Source organism: Tinamus guttatus, unplaced genomic scaffold, assembly GCF_059628265.1.
Source record: "Tinamus guttatus ecotype Peru unplaced genomic scaffold, ASM5962826v1 Tinamus_guttatus_pri_ptg000197l, whole genome shotgun sequence".
Classification (NCBI taxonomy): Eukaryota; Metazoa; Chordata; class Aves; order Tinamiformes; family Tinamidae; genus Tinamus; species Tinamus guttatus.
In genome coordinates this window covers 645,561-662,411 of record NW_028288731.1, presented here as the reverse complement: position 1 = coordinate 662,411, position 16,851 = coordinate 645,561, and the positions used below count along the sequence as shown (strand labels likewise).

General features: G+C 49.9%; 1 protein-coding gene across 1 annotated transcript in view; it reads left to right on the top strand.

The window, feature by feature from the left end:
• The window catches only part of COL6A3 (collagen type VI alpha 3 chain), a 51,881-nt gene extending 43,587 nt beyond the window's left edge, over positions 1–8,294 (top strand). The window contains exons 40-44 of the mRNA XM_088523678.1: positions 467–541; positions 2,838–3,017; positions 3,133–3,183; positions 6,758–6,928; positions 7,427–8,294. Coding sequence (XP_088379804.1) covers positions 467–541; positions 2,838–3,017; positions 3,133–3,183; positions 6,758–6,928; positions 7,427–7,467 — 518 coding nt within the window. The 3' untranslated portion in view covers positions 7,468–8,294. The remainder of the gene's footprint in view (positions 1–466; positions 542–2,837; positions 3,018–3,132; positions 3,184–6,757; positions 6,929–7,426) is intronic.
• Positions 8,295–16,851: the final 8,557 nt, after the last annotated feature.

The following is a 16,851-nucleotide window of genomic DNA, read 5'->3' as shown; positions in this document are numbered from 1 at the left end:
TAGGCTATGCTGTGAGCAATCTTCATGCGGGGAGGACCATGTGAAGCAGCTCTTCATGCAGGGGACCAAGAGAAGCTCCCTTTGGAGTCACCACCGAAGGACGAGCACAGCCGCGCCGTGCGGCAGCCCGCTGGGAAGAGGAACGTGAATCTGTCCTGGCGCTGCCGGGCGGTCACGCATTACTCACGGAGTCAGCTGCATCCAATAAACATTTCTGAAACGTATGTGCTAGGGTAAACAGATCCAGGCCCGACTCCTACAGCTAGTGTGTCTAGCGTTCCCCTTGGTAGAACAGGGGCCAGCGATTTTGTTTACTTCTACGCCTTGGCCATTCCAAGCGGCCTCCTCCGCTCCTGCCGAAGGCGATGTTCTGGCTGCAGACTCCTGCCTGATGGCGGTGGAGCTCACCCAGAGCTGTGTGCAAGATCCCTTTCCCTTTGGCTGACCGCTTTTTCTGCTCCCACAGAGACCCCGCCACAGTCCAAGGTAGCCCTGGACAACCTGATGCTGAACACGGAGCCGCTGGAAGGGCCTGAAGGCGGTGAGTACCGGCACGAGCACTGAAACATGCGTGCACCACAGCAGGATTCCCGCCAGCAGCCTGGCCATTTGTACCAGTCTTCCCACTGCCCCCTCCACAAACCCAGAGCAGCAATAGCCCCGCTAGCACTGGAGAAGCTGCAACAACCCAGTCCTTCACTTTGCAAAGTCTCCTACCTTTGCAGCACTTGTAGGGGGTCCATGCCCTCTGCCTGAGCCAGAGGCTTGGTTGCCATAAGCTTCATAGGAGATTTGGGTTGAGTCCCATTTCTGTCACATAAAAAAAGTTGAGCTAGGGCCCAAGCATATGCTGTTCCTTCCCCTGACAGAGACACTCAACACCCTACAGTACTCCCAGCTGACCTAGGTGTAGATATAGCTGAGCATCACCTGATGCTCGTTTGCTCAGTCTCTCCTGATTTGGGGCAGAGACTGGGTCTTCGGTTAACACAAAGCTCTAAGCAAGGGTTTGTCCGACAGCAAAAGGAGAACAGGGGATCCAGTGTTGAACACTGGAGTACAAATCAACTAAATTATAGTCTCTCTCTCTCTCCAGTTTAAGTCCAGTCACCCTTCCTTTTTTTCTCTGCATCAATGGCTTATCACAACAAACATTAACGAGCAAGCTGTCGGATCCTACTCTATCGCTCATCACATTAACCTTTTTAGTAACCCACAATCATTGTAGCTGTTAATACGTCATCTCATCGCTTTCATTGATGCCAAGCTCATTATTTCAACACTATTACAGTCATTTGTACTGTAAGTGCTGGGCTGTATCCCTTCTTCCACAAATGTGGAAGGGCGCCCAGTTTTGATAAAGTTGCATCCTATTGCTGGCACAGGCGATGGATCTGGCATACAAACCTTGTCCTCCAGGTGATCAGTCCTGTAGGCTCTTTTTTAAGCCTGTTTGGTCCCACCGTAGCTCATTTTCTTTGTAAGGAGATTCAGCAATGTGGAGAGATGGTGTTGAGTGCGTTGGACTATGGTAAGAATTTCGGAGCTGCCGCTGGGGTCTGGACATTCATATTGAGTGGGAAGAGCGTGGAGCTCTGGCCAGGCTGTCGCAGCCTCCTGAGGACACTGGTGGGGTTGGCTGCCATGGACAGGCCACAGGGCTGTCACCAGCAAGGAATGTTTCATTTCTCTGTCTCGTTGCATGCCCCTTCATCACTGCGATGCTCTGGACCATCCCTCTCTTCTGCACTTGCAACATCCCGCCCTTTCCATGTTTCCACTCATGCTGCATAGATTTCTTCTCCTTTGCCAACAACTGGATTGTCTCCCAAAGGTGAAAACCACCCCCTTGGCTTTGACCCATCAGCAATGTAGTGTTATGTAGGACTGTCTGACCAAGCAGAAGGGGGATGCACCATGCACTCTGAGGGCGAGAGGAACAAAGCTGCTCCGAAATCCCTTAGCTAGCTGACCGCGAGTAGCCTGAATGTAGGGTTTAAATGTCAATGCAGAGATCTAAATCTCTGCTTCTAGGAGTGGGCTGGGTATCGGGACCCGTTTACTGCAAGCTTCTGTGCCCAAGAATTCATGGCAGCTGGCAGTGTAGGGAAAACGCTGCCCGAGGGCCCCCAAGGAGAGCTGGCATCACTCATCTGGAGTCCTTCGACAGATCAAAGGCACTAAGCAGAGCAAGGGATGTGCAGGGGGTTGTTTAACTGAGCCCTCTCCAGCCTTCTGTGCGAATGGTCTGTCTTAGGAAAGAGGACTGCACATAAATCTTCCCACATACCTCCAAGGAAGCCCCAAATTCGGCAGTCCTTATATAGACAAAGCCGCTGCTAGCACAGACAGCCTTGCTTTGCTAATAAAAATACTGGGATTTGGTCCTAAGTTATCATTTCTAGGCAGAAAAGGAACATATGTTTAAATCCTCGTTAAGGCATTTAAAATCCACCAGGTGTGGCTTGCCTTTAAAACTAAAATAAACACACTTAAACAATTAAAGTCAACGACAGCACAAATAGCTTTGAGAAGAGACAGGGGCAAATGTCTGAGGGCCCGATCTGGCGCGCAGCGAGTGGGAGTAGGAGGCTCCCGCCGCTCCGGCTCCAGGGCTGCGGGTCTGGGGCAAGGGAAGGCTTGTGCGTAGAAATGCAAAGAAACAGGGGGCTGACCCAAGTCAACTGCAAGGGCTCGATCCAACCCTTGAGTTCCCAACATTTTTGAATGCTTTTTTTTTGTCTTGTTTTGTTTTGTTTCGTTTTGCTGAATCTCTTTGCCTTTTGAGCTTTTAACCCTTGCAGAATCATTTGACTTTTGCGCATTTTGCAACGCAGATTTGCCAGACCCTTGCTTGCTGGACTATGACATGGGCATACAGTGCAAGGACTATCAGGTTGTGTGGTTCTTTGACTACAAAAACAAGATCTGCAGCCAGGGTTGGTATGGTGGCTGCGGTGGTAATGCCAATAGATTTGAGACCGAAGCTGAATGTGTTAGCAAATGCTTGAAGCCATGTAAGTACCGAGCGGGGGTTAATCCTTTTGCTTTTTATCATATTGTGAAACAATGTTTGCATCAGAGAGAAAACACAGTTTAAAAGTCAAACCCACACACTTTTTCCTTCAACAGCAGCTGAGAAAGCAATGCAGGAGCTACCCCTTGAGAAGACACTATTGTCAGGTAAAACAAAAAAATACCCATCACAGAATAAAGCATGCCCATGACTTCCCCTCGAGCATTTGGCATGTGGCTGCCCTCGCCCAGCTTGGCAGATACAAGATGACCGGTAGCGTCGAGCGGGTTTTCTCTTGCTCCTTGACACGACGGTGTCCTGTCACCTGCCGTGCGCGAGCCCCCGCACTGCACGCCTGCCACGGAGCCCTGCACTTGCATGCCCGGAACGCGATCGGCACGAGCGCGCGCCGCGTTTCCCGGGGAGCGCGCGGCACGGCAGCCCGGAGCGCGGGGCCGGCCCGAGGCCGCGCCGTGTCCGTGACCCGCTCGGGAGCCGGCCCTTTGCGAGGGTGGCAAATGTTACAGCGTGTGCGACCAAAATCCCTCATGGAAAACTACTCCGCATGGCTCTTGGAACCGTGGAAAGGTTTGCCTTTTGCACCAAAAAATAAAGATCAAAGGTGAGGAAGAACCACACAGGGAAATTGCAATGAGCTCCTCTCCCTACGGAATTTCTGGGATTATGGAGCATAGTTAGCAAGGCTCCTAGGTTCACAAAACCTGTGAGGAAGGCAAAGATGTGGAATCCCCTGCACTGATTAAACAGGGATGGGTTCAGGACAGGAATGAGTGGCCTTGTAACACTGTCTCGGGGCCCCTTCCCAGAAAACGGAAAGAAACCAAGGAGCAAAATGAGCATGGCTACCTAATGGCAGGGCTGTAACCCTGAGAGGGGCACAGAAGTGTTTGAAAAGCCACATTAAGCACCCCCACACACACACCTCCCAGTGTTTTATTTTGCCCCTACAAGGGCAAGAGACTGGAAGGGGCTTCTGTGCTGGAAATAGGCACCACGAGCATAGATCCTTTTGGTTGCAACTGTAGGACTTCCAGCCAGAGGAAGCATATGGATTCTGTAGAAACCTATGGCTTCAGTTTGGCCTAGGATCTTATCTTTACTTCCAGTTTGGCCAACACTTTCAGCTCCGGATTAAACACGTCCTCGAGCATCACGGGTGCAGAAACCGAAAGCATCTCCTTACGGCGCAGGGAAGCCGGCTTGCGGGCTTTCCTCCGGAGGCTACGTGTTTCTGCTAGCCCCGTCTGACCATCAGCACATGCCTTGATGATGTTTCCAGCCACTGTTGTTCAGCCTAAACTGATATTTCATCAACTTGGCGCCATTCTGCCCTGGGCAGATAGACAAGAAAAGCAACCGAGGGGCCCGGAGGGGATGCTTGTCTCTGCCCTCCCCGCAAGAGTCCCTCTCTCCAGTCACCAGCTTTTGCTGTTTGCAGCAGAGCCGGGGATTGAGTCTGTCATGGAAAAAGAAATACAAGGGGTCACAGGCAGGCTTCAGGCTCAGCTTCTAATACCCTGCGCCATGGAGCCGGCTTTCGGCTCAGCCCGCATCCAGCACAGCAGCCAGGTGCAACACTCGGAATTAAGTTCATCTTCCAAATCCTCTTTGAGAAGGAGCAGCACTCCATAACCATCTGCCAAGGAAAGTCTTGCAAATACTGTGTTAATCTTTAATTATTATTTTGTTTTACTGTGGCAAGATTTATACAAGCGTAGATGAGGAGCCCAGGCATTTCCCCAGAATTAAACTCCTGTTTCATGGTGGCTGCCCCATCTTTTGAACCTGCAAAGCCGGGCACACTTTAATACAGCCTCGTACTTGCTCTCCAGTGGTCTTTGGAAATTTTTAGATAAGATTTTGTTTCTTCTGTCCTGTTTTGGCACTGCTTTTTTTAGGGAGAGGGGGTCATGCAGTAGTTCAACAGAAAAGGGATCCCTGGGAATACTGAGCAGTAATGGTTCAAACTGGGGCAGTCACCAGATGGGGTTTGATAAAAATCACATCCTTCGTGCTCGGAAAGTGGAGGGTGGTGCAAGGATGAAGGGATTTCACCTCAACACCAGGATTCGAGTGAATTTCCAGCTAATATAATGCAGAAGCCTCCCCTGAAGCCAGCACTGAAACAGGATCTGCCGCTAAAAATGGTAGTTGAATTACCCTGTGCATCAGCTGACTCAGAGTGCTAATTCCACTCCTGAAGAGAAAGAAGGGGCAAAAAAACATCTAGCTGTCTAGACCCCAGGCTGTGGAGAAAAATTATATTGCACTTCCCGTGAGCTGAATGTTTTCATTCATGGCTGGATTGCCTCAAGGGTGCTTAGGCTTTGGAGTCAAGTCATTCCTGCACTCGCATCTGCTGGCTTTCCATAGTTAGGAGATGGATTTTTTTTTTCTTTAAAAAAAAAAAAAAAAGGAAAAGGAAAAGAGCCTGCCAGAGGAAGCTTTTGGCTCACACAGTCTGACAGCAAAGCTGAATTGAAAGGTCAATACTGATTTCAAATTCCAAGGAAAAACCAGAGATTAAAATCTAACCCCTGCTTCCAAAAGCTACTTTTATAAGCGAACATATAAACCCATCAATGGCCAGGATGCTCCTTTTATAAATGACCTCGCTCTCTGAAAGGAGCTATTACCAGCTCCTCTTATCTAAGCAGCCAGCACAGGGCTAAAACAAACCAATAAATGTCAGATAAATGCAGTGCGGAGCCCGGACAACTTGAGCCTGACCCATTGCACGACAGAGTTTCTTTTAGCAAAGATGCTCTGCAAGGTACTTGGCTCGCGGCACGGAGCGGCTCCGTTGAGCAGCGAGGCAGAACGGAGCTGAAATGCCAGGGTGGAAAGGCTTTCTTGCTGGCCGGCTCTGCGGAGCAGCAGCAAGGCGCACGCACGCGCTCCAAGGCCCGCGGCGCCGATCGCTGTGTCCGCGCGCGCTCCGTGCTCCCGGCCGGCCTTGGAGGGCTTAGTGCAGCATTCCTGCGCTCGGAGCAGCTGCCAGCACCAGCCGCAATTTCCTTTAAAGTAAACCTGCCACCACAACTTTTTTCCCTTGCTAGGATTCGTTTCCAGACCTACTTTCTAGTCAGGGTTTCAGGGAGAGGCTTCTGCATGCTTCTTCTTCTGAAGACATTCAGAGGGTTTAATGTGGCTTTCCTTTAATCAAGCCCAAAGAAACTTGCCTGCAGGTGCAGTTACATATTCATCCCATAACCATCTATTCTTTCATATATTCGACTTGCTGTTATGCTGGGAATTGATAGAGCCCTGGTAAGATCAGTCAGCCCCCTTCTAATAGCGACTGATGGCTTTTTCCTGCTACCAGGCAGAGGCAGAATCACAGAAAACAGAACATATAATGCATTTTGCCAGCTCGTTCTCACAAATCCTTCATTCACCGTAGTAGTACTAGGACTGCAGCTAGTTCAGGACCTTCTCTGTTAGCAAAGGGCTGCTTCTCAGAGCCTTGTATGGTTCAGAAAGGGACTTCAGAAAGCCTTGGGCTAACCATGATCCATAAGCAGCTTAATTTTTGGCACCTGGGTGCCAACAATAACAAAAGGCACAAGCCCTGACTACAAGGAGCAAAAACGCTTAGTTGTTAGATCAGGCTCAACTAACATCTGCTGACACCAGGCAGCACGCACGGGCAGCGAGGGCGCGCGTGGTGCAGGACCCCCAGCCCTTGCTGAACCTTCCTGCTCCTGCATCTATTTGCAGTCACGGACATCTGCCAGCTGGAAAAGGATGAAGGCCCCTGCAGGGACTTTGTGCTGAAATGGTACTACGACACCAAGACCAAGAGCTGCGCCAGGTTCTGGTACAGCGGCTGCGGAGGCAACGACAACAGGTTCCACACGCAGAAAGACTGTGAAAAAGTTTGCACTCCCGGTAAGTAGTGCGTGCCCAGCCCAGCGGCTGCACATCTGGAGAGGAGGGCCAGGGAATTCCCTGGCACGGGAAGGCACCGGTTCCCAGCTCAGTGGTGCAGCATGGCGATGCCCCTCTGTTGAGGCCAGCAGCACTCTGGCACATCGCTGTAGCAGGCAGGTTTCAGCATGCTGCACTGGCTGCACAAGTTCCTCACAATTAGCTGGGTAATAGTTTCTAAAAAAGTAGTCTGTACAGGCTGTGAACTGATTATGCAGCTTTTTGGTTAAAAGACCTGCTCTTAACCATGTTTACCCATCACACTACACTGCCTTTTACTCCTTCCAAGAAGGACTTGCTCCCCACCAGGATGAGGATGGGTACCGGGATGGGTAATAGAGCAGTTTTGCCATCTTCACCAGATGGACCTACCTCTTCCCACCACAGCTTTTCTCTTCCTTCATGCCCATGCATGAAACAACCTCATTTCTTTCCTTTTTCCCCATCCCACCTTTGCAGGTGCCATCAACGCTGGCGTCGTGACGACAATAGGAACATAGAGGCAGCCACCTGCCAGCACATACCTCGGAGACAACCAGGAACATCGGCCCTTGCCACCTTCCCCCCATAGAAGCTAAGGGTATAGACTACCTTGCACTGTTCTATCTCATGCTTTTACCTTCCGAGCAAACCTTGAAGAAAGAGTTTTGCTGCATGACCTATCAATATGGTGCTAAACTGTTTGTGGACTGAGTGCTACAAGTGTCCGGGTTATATTGTATAGCTTCAACATTACGAAATATTTACCTAATTGCAGATTGTTATCATGTCTCAACATGTCTCTAAATTACCCTCTCCTTCCGATTCCGGCAGTCTGCCTATCTAAGGCAATGCAAAAATGAGAAAAAAAAAAAAAGAAATCATAGTAATAATTTCACTGCAACTGTTACATGCTTGCTTTTATCATTTTCATAACTGAGCATATCTTTACGTGGAAAGCCTTGTGTAAGAGAGTAGCTAATTCTGATAAACAAGCGGTTCAATTTTTCATCCTTTCGTTTTTGCCTTTTGCTGGATTAGACTTCAGACTAGATCTCTTGTATGCATTTGTACCATATGTGGCCAACCAAACTAGCCAGGAATATGAAGCAAGGTTTGGAATGCAAATGCACTGCTGGGACCAAGGCCTCAGTTAAAGAATTTTTAAATTGTGGTGTAGAATGTCTCTGGCATTCCTCTGATGTTGTATGTTTTATAAAACACAAAGCAAAGCAATTTGGGGGGTGGGTGGGAGGGTGGGATGGGAATTTTATTTTTATTGTGGATTTTGTTTCGGGAAGTCTATACAAAGAACTTTTAAATAAAGTCTAAAGGAGGTTTTGAGAAACTCAAGTTCTTGTCCCCTTCTTTTGGAAAGCCCTGGTGGGCATTGGTGGGGCGATGGGCTGTGTGTCTTACTCCCCAGAGATGAAGGGCCTTGGGGGACAGGTAGGGCCCTCCCAGGCGCTGGTGGTCCCAGCCTCCCACCCCAGCCAGTTTCTGGGCACAGGGTCCACTTGCAGGCCAGACCCAGTGTCTAGAAACTCTTTATTTGGAGGGAAACGCTGCTGACCCATCAAGGAGGATGGATGCAGTGTGGGAATTGAGGGGGACATACCACTGAGGTGCTGCTGGCCACACGGGTGTTTACAGCTTGAAACAAGGTGGGCACCAGGACGTCTTGGGCTGAGGTCTCCATCCTGGACACTGATTGACCTTTGGAGAACAGGGCTTCAGTGGTCAGAGCTGACACGTGGTGCCCTTCCTAAGGTGTCCGCCTGCCAGGTGCTTTTGAGTGCTCATTTCTGAGGTGTTTTGGGCAGATCTGCACAAGGACATAGCTTACACATGGGCTACACACAATGCCTCTGAACCAGGCCTGCCAGCAATACAATTTGCCTTCCCCAATGCCGCTGACAAGACCAAGTCACACTGGCTGAACTCCCCGTCCAACATCACACGTGCTCCTGACACCAAGGCTCATCGTACACCTCCCGGTGCTTGGGGACACAAATGCGCCATGGCAGCAGGGACATGCGCCCCATAATGCAGCCTCCCGACCACCTCGTCCCCGTGCCACCCTAGGCAAGGCCTGGGGCTGCTCAGGGCTCCGTCCCACATGGATTTGCTTAGATATCTGAGCTGTCACACCGTTCTCAGCGCAGCTCCCAGCGCTTCCCGTCGGTACCACACGATCCCGTACCCAGCACGGAAGCGCCGGGGCTCACGGCGCTGCCGAGCCTTTTAAGGAAGCGCGGCCGCCCCTGGCCCCGGTTCAGCGGCCGCGCTCGGGGTGACACATGGAAGCAATCAGCAGCTGGGAGCGCATCTGCCAACGTGGCTGCGGGGCCGACCAAGAGTAAAAATAGCTCGGCCCGTCAGGGCCCCGCGCGGGCCCGTCTGCAGCTCGTTAGCGGGGAGCGCGCGGGCAGGCCCGGCCCTTATTTACACCCCCCTCAGTTTGTGCTGAGCCCCCTGCGCTAGGGGAGGGATTTTTTTACTGGTATTTGGGTCGCGCACCTCTGTGATGAGGCCTAGGATTCAAAATCGCATGTGATTTGGGGGGAAAGTAAAGTATCGTGGATTTTTTTAATGACTGCAGAAAAGCACGGAAAGGCTGACCGGCCTCGCCGAGAGCCCCTTGAGCCCGCGGGGGAAACGCGGCGCTGCTGCCCCAACTCATCCACCCCGCAGGAACGGCCCCGTCTCGGGACTAACTCGCTGGCATTTCCTCTGTCCCGTGGTGCCGTCTGGCTGGTTTCTTGTCACACGCTTCCCGCTCAGAGCCACTCCATAAAAACACACCCTGCTTCTCTCCTATTATTGTCTTTCCAGGAAAAAATAAAACACTTCTCTAAAAATCTGCATTTGCTTGTTCCCTACTCACAAATTCAACCCCAATTAAGTGTCTCTACTACCTCATTTGCCAGACATGGCCTTTGCATCGTCCCTGTTCACCGGGGAAGCAATGGCTTGCATGACCTCCCTGATGCCCTCTTGGTCCTTACGAGACCTAGGTCATGTGTTTCACCATGTAATTCCCATATCAACATCAACATTTGATGGAAACCTGGAAGAATGTGTCTTGGGAAGCAAAACTAGCCTTGCTTCAGGGCCTTCAAGCAAAGGACAGGGTCTGCCCCACTTCTGAAATAGTTTCTGCTCCTTCACGATTCTACTTCTTTGCAGCATCTTAAAAACAAAACATACATACAGAGGCACATGGTGTTGATGAACTCAGCACAGAGGTGATGGATGTATGAAATAAAGGATGCTGTACTCCAGAGGAGACAGTACTTAAGGCTGAACTTCATTAGCAGATGGCCTACCAGAACATGCAATAACAATATTAATACCCTGAGCAGCCATTAATTTCCTACTTTTTTGCTTCCACCTTTACTCTCAAAGGTTGCCACCATTACCAGATGATACACTGCTTTGCTGTGAGAAGTTCAATATCAGTTTTCAACCTCTGCTTTGACAGTAAGACAACAAAGCCAAGCTTAAACCCAGCTTTCCCAAAAAGCTAAGGCCACTTTGAAAAGCAAGAGCAGCTTCATGGGAAGCAAAGTCTCTTGGTGAGGAGCTATTTTGTGGTCTTAGAACCATTTGGAAAATCTCTTGACAAGTACCAGAAGCTCCGGGGCGAGGTGAAGCCTGGAGCGGCTGCAGAATGTGCCCTACGGCGGAGCTGCTGCACTCACAGCCCACTTGGCTGGAAGATGGACTTATGTGCCTGAAAGTCTTGCTTGCTGGAGATACAGCAGGCTCATAAAAGGAATTATCACACCCTGGGACCCGTCCTCTCACTGTTAGACCGCAAAAGCTACATCACTACTTCTACTAATTGCTGAGGCATCCTATAAAAAAGTTCAATTTCAGCAGAGAACATGTCTTGGTAACCTTGTCCTACTCTGACCTGCTCACATCTTTTGGATAGGCTGTTATGGGAAGACATTTGGCCACGTAAGCAAAATCCGCCAACTCCTGCTGTGGACAAATGGAAACCTTCTACAGAGCACAGACCCGTCAAGTGGTTTAGCCCAGTCCGGACACACTGGTTTGTGAAGTTGCTACAACTTTGAGGCATGAAGACTGGTAACATTCTCCACAGGCTCTAAGACAAACTCAAAAACCAAATTAGGAAAAATAAATATATCTGCTATTCTTTCCAAGAACACTTCATTTTCTAACTTGGACACTGAAATACTTCTATGATAGGAAGAAGCTGTTTGAATTGTTTTTCTCATTTGGTCCAGTAGATCTCTTCCACAACTCCACAGTTTTAGCATAACTATTCTGTGGGACTCATGCCATGAGTAACACGTTAGGAAGGTCTCAGCGCTTGTAGAGACAAAACGGACAGGATCTGGTTGCCTACACATAGGTGTCACGTGCCATTTCGGGACAGCAATGTCCTCCATAGCCAACGTCACATCCCTGAACCCCACACAGGTGTTTCTGACCACTACTGGCATCCTGACCAAGCCCAGGGCACTTGGATGCTGTGCCCACATGGAAGTCTGGACACAGAAGCTCTTCAGTCTGGGACAGAATTAGCATTAGGACTTGAAAACAAGCCTTAAATCCAAGACTCACTTAGACTCTTCATGCTGGTTTCCAAGACAGGATCACCCCTACCTATATGCATCCTGGCAAAAGCTGTCCATCCTGTCGCAGGAAACTCAAAAGACACCAACTCCACAATTGCCCTAAGCAGTAAAGCAGACAGTCCTTGGGATAAACTATTACATGGCATTTGCAATAGCCTATCTCAAATATCCTTTGTGTTACTTGAATGCCAGAAGGATGCGGATGAAGACCCTGTCTTTGGATGCAAATGAACTGCTAATCTGCTGGTGAAAAAAACACAAAGTTCAACACCAGAACAGCCTTCTCCAAAAACGGAGAGCAGCACACAGCAGAGTTCAACACTGCAGCCATACCCTAACTTTGGGAAGGCACCAACTTTCAAACGCTTTGTTAAGTTCTCTTAATGCTACAGTTTTGCATTTGATTCTATCCATCCTAGGAAAGCTTTACAAGGAGAAGTGCCTCTGAAATACTTTATTAGCCAGTATTAAGTTTATTAGGCTAGTAAAAGAGGCCAGTCTAAGCATATAAACACACATGTGTATATACATACAAATGTGTAGGTATGCAAACAGCATATGTACTCACATACATCCACCCACATATATAATCCCTTTCAACTAAGGTATGTTTTCCAGCAGTATACTCTAAATGTGGACATCTCAAGGCCAAGAATTTGAGAAAACTGGTGCCTTCCACGCAGAGCGTTACCGCACATCAGGGCTGTGCCCAGGGCACTCAGTGTGGATGCAGATAACTCACTTGAAGCAGCTGATCTCTGAGAAAATGATAGTCAGACAACTAAGACATCAACCTGGGGGGTTTCTCTTCTTCTTTCCACCTGGCCACTACCTTATCCTTTGCCCTCCTTGCCCCAGTTTCCTCCTCCTGGCATGGAAAGAGCGTCTCTGCCAGCAGCTCGCACCATGCCAGGAGGCAGCTTCCTGGAAGCACTTTCTCAAAAGCAAAATGCCCCGATGCAGTTGGACATTGTGGGGTAAACAACCCTGGCGATCAGCCAGGCCGGCGCTCCAGCTGCGGGGTGATTTATGCGACCGCAGGAGCGGGTCTTTCCTTCGGTTAAACAGAGCAGATCCAAACCAGATGTCTAACCTTTATCTCGATCGCTGCAGAGCCGGAGGAGCCGACAGGGGAGAGGGAAAGATGTTGGAGTTTCCATTAGCTGCCGCTTTGCCGTCTTCCAAAGTCAGCTCATAAAGAAAAATGAATGCCATTGGCCAGGAAACTTTGCTTGGGTGAACTATATGTTTTGACAATTGCCGCTATAGCAACCACGAAATAAAAGTGCAGACGGCTGCGGTGACCTCACTGCACAACTCTATTAAAATCCAATATTAAAAGGCTATCGCTGGGGGAGATCATTGCCTGTGGGGTTGCAAACAGGCATGTCTCCTGCTGTGGTCCCCAGGAAAGGGTGGCTGGGGAAGGGCAGTTGATGGGGAGCTCAGAGCTGGCAGTGGGGCAGATGCGTAGGGGCAGGTTGCAACCAAGGTGAGGATGGAAGCAATGCAGGAGAGCAAGACGCTCTGTAGGTGCCCATATGAACAAACCCTCCCGCCGCTGCCCACCTCAGTGCCCCAGGCTGGGGTTACCAAGAGTGAGGACCAGCGAACGCAAGGATTCAGATCGACGTCATGACGGAGAACCCACGAGGGCGCGATCTCCAGCACAAGCTTGGCTGGATGCTGAGTCAACTCAGGCAGTTCCACAAGCCTGAATCAGACCCCAAATCCACACCACCTATTTCTAAGATGCTTGAATCAGAGCAGGGATTCACATATTTTTGGAAATTCCCATACCATCCACAAAGAGAGGGGCCGTGGGAGACACATGTGTTACCTATTGCCAGTTCTTCCCTAATTTCCACGCAAGAGCTGATTTCGGGTGACCAGGACTGATAAGCTTTTGAGAAAGCCATGCCAAGAGGGGACCTGCACTAATCCTGAGTGGCTGCCCAAAGCACTCATCCCACCAAGCTCAGACAGGCAGCAAAATATGCTGGGAGTACAATCCTGCTCCTTCAGTCACTCTATCAGACGAAACAGCTAAGCACAGCCCATCGCTGCCAACCATCTTCTAACCAACCCTTGGTTTCCTCAGGATATATAATTTGCCAATTTGGAAAACTTATTTGCGATATAGGTGACTCCATTTTAGGATATTACCCCTGCTTCCAAAACAACAACAACAAAGAAGGCACAAAATCATATAAGCATGTATGTATTCAATATAGATTATATACCCAAGAAACAGGATCTGCAAAACTGGGAGCTGGGTTAATGAACCAAAGTGGAAGGAGGAGCTTGAAAGGCCTGAAGCAAAAGCAAGCTGCTAGTGATGAAGGCAGTGGTTTGCTATTTCTAAAATATTTGCCTACGTTTCCAGCAATGATTAATTCTGCAGATGGCGAGGTTGTGTTGGAGGTTAATGAAAAAATATGAGCATTGCATTAGATTGACTGGAAAACTGAGGAGAGCATGACACAGTCTGCTTTTGAAATCGCCTGGTTGCTGCTGTCTTTTCACAGTGCTTTGCAGGGCAGCAGCTTGCCCTGCTTCCAGTCACCAGCCCCGATAGGGATCCGAAGCCTCCCTTCTCTTCTTGACAGTTTTACGGCAGCATGTGTAAATCTTGGCTGATGGTGCTATCCCAGAGAGCAACAAAAAAGTTTAAACAAGGGGTACTCAAAAAGCCAAGTCAAAAATAAAATGCATGTTCACACTTTCCCCTGGAGATCTGGCACGAAGGGGAACATTTCCCCTGTTTTTTTTGCACCAAGAACAGCTTCTAAGTCAAAGATAATCCATTTTTTAAAAGGTGGGTGTAGTGGCATGACGACACAACACAGGATGCTGTAAATTCGAGTACAGGGAACCTGATGTGCCCCAGGAATCGGCAGCCCTGCTGATCTCAGGGCATCACACTCCAGTTTATCTGCAAGGGCAGAAAGAGCACCGTTACCAGCGCCTTTTCTTGGCGCAGGGTCACGCAGTTATTACACCCAAACACCCACGCCAAAAGCTGTCAGGAGAAACTTTAGGGCCAGCTGAGCTGGTGAGGAGATCCACATGGCCTCCGTGAGCCTCAGCTGCGCTCGCTCCCACCCCAGTGATGACCATGGGCATCTCCGCAGCGCAGAACCCTCCCTGTGCACCTGCAAAGGGGGCAAACGTCACCCAGGACCATCCTGCACAGACAGTCTCTGCATGCATGTCGATGTATCTCAGCTATGGTGTACTGACTACAGTCTTTTGAAAAATGATATAAGATCATAAGCATCAGAGCCAGCTTCCTCCTGAAAATGGGAAACAAGTGAGAAAGCCTCACAGCACAACCGCCTGGACATGGGAATTGTGTTTTCCTCTTTTTTTCTTGCAACTGGGAGGCCGAAGGCTAGACTTGGAAAAGCTGGTTTTCATGGGTTTATCGACCATTTTGGTGGATATCCTCGAGTCTTGCACAGCAAGAAACCATGGCTGACCTGTCCTTCCCAAACTGCCTCCAAGCTGCTCATGACTTGGCCCTCTGTGGCCATTTCTCTTTTCCAGGCTGAAAAGTCCTGGTCCATTTAACTCCTCCTTTTGCAGCCCCCTAATTCAAGACCTCAGTGTTGCTCAAAGGCGTTTCAACACTGTTGAGTTTGGAAGCGGCCTTCTGAAAACGGTATCGGTTTCCTACACATCTCCTCCCGCTGCTGCTCCAACAGGCAGCCACAGGAACAGCCCCATTTTTCGAAAGAAAAGAGGAAAAAAAAAGAAAAAAAAATAAGACATTTTTGTTGGGAGTCCGGAGCCAAAGCGGTTGCGAAAGCGCGGGCTGCGTGCCGCTCGGACCCGCGCGTCGGCAGCACAGCTGTGTTCCGTTCCGGGACCGTCTGAGGCTGGCGATCACGTAAAAACCGGGATGAGAACATCCCCCTCGCGAGCTCCCTTTGACAGCTCGTCCATCCAAAGGAGACTCGGCTCCGCAAGCCGGCCTGCTGCTGGAAACCACCGCTCCCTTCCAGCCGCCGCGCTCAGCGAGCAGCGCCTCAGTGCCAGCAGGCTACGCAATTAAGTGCCTCAAGTTTTCAGGCTCTCTAATCTGCGGCGTGAAGCCCGAAACCTGCAGGATGAGGTCTCTGGCATGGGGTGAAGTAGACACCGAAGGGTTGATCTCTGGAGAGCTCAGGCCTCCCTCCAAGGTTTTCCTCACAAAAAGGAATGGGAGGCAAAAGCAAAGCCCTTCACCCAAAACCTGCCTGTTGTGGGGCTGCATCAGAAAACACTCATTTTTTTCCCCCCTCGATTGCATTGCTCGCACTACATCTCTGGCTGCTAAAAAACTGCCCCGCTCCACAGAAGAATATGGAGCTGTGCCGCGACCACAGGAAAGAAGACACAGAGAATGGAGATATCGAGCATGCTCAAAAACTCCAAGTCTCTCAGATTTGGAGCGCTGCAATCTTTCAGCACATGGAAACAACCCTTAATGTCTTTTCCTCGCCAAGCTGTGCTTCAGGTGAGCTCCATCGTTTGGCCCCAACATCTGAAGAAAAAACTGTGATTTGGGCAATCGCTTGAGGACAGGGGCAGGTGAGCTCTGGGAAAGCAATAGTGGAGCTGCTTTCCCATCCCTCGAGGCATTGCAGAACGCAGCACACTTCCAAAGTGAAAATTAAGACCAACTCTAAATCACCTGCATAGACACGCCACAGTAGGAATGTTTTTTCCTAGCCACTTTGGTGGTGAGAAGGGAGGAAAAAAGCGTGAAGCAAAAAAAGTGAAGCTTTGGCACAACTATGCTTGAGAAGCAACCCTTTCTGGGAGGGCTCCTTCCCACAGGAAGGGGCTTTCCAAGCACATAGGAAAGGCCAGGGTGAGACCACAAGCATCTAGGGACCTGGCCATTGCCAGATCAAAACCTCATTTCTTGCTTTCTGGGGGGAATTGCTCATGGATAAGGACAACTGCCCCCGGCACACGCCGGGTCCCTCCTCCTCCGGCCAGCAGACGACCTGCTAGAACATCTGCAGCACTCAAGCTTGAGAAGCAAGAACTTGTTTTTGACAAACCGTGTCTTCTAAGTTGCTCCTTCTTTCTGCCTCTGCCTCAGCGCAGGACATATCTGCAGGGAGTGGAGATCCCAGGATTTTCTACCACGCCGCTCTCATGAAATGGCTGCGTCTTTCGCAGCTGTGGAGGGACCAAATTGCACAAGCAGCAGTTCTGCAAGGCGGGTTGTGCTCTGGGGAAGGAAGAGTCCCCCAAGGAACAAACAACCCCCCAAACCCTTGTCCTGCACAACAACTG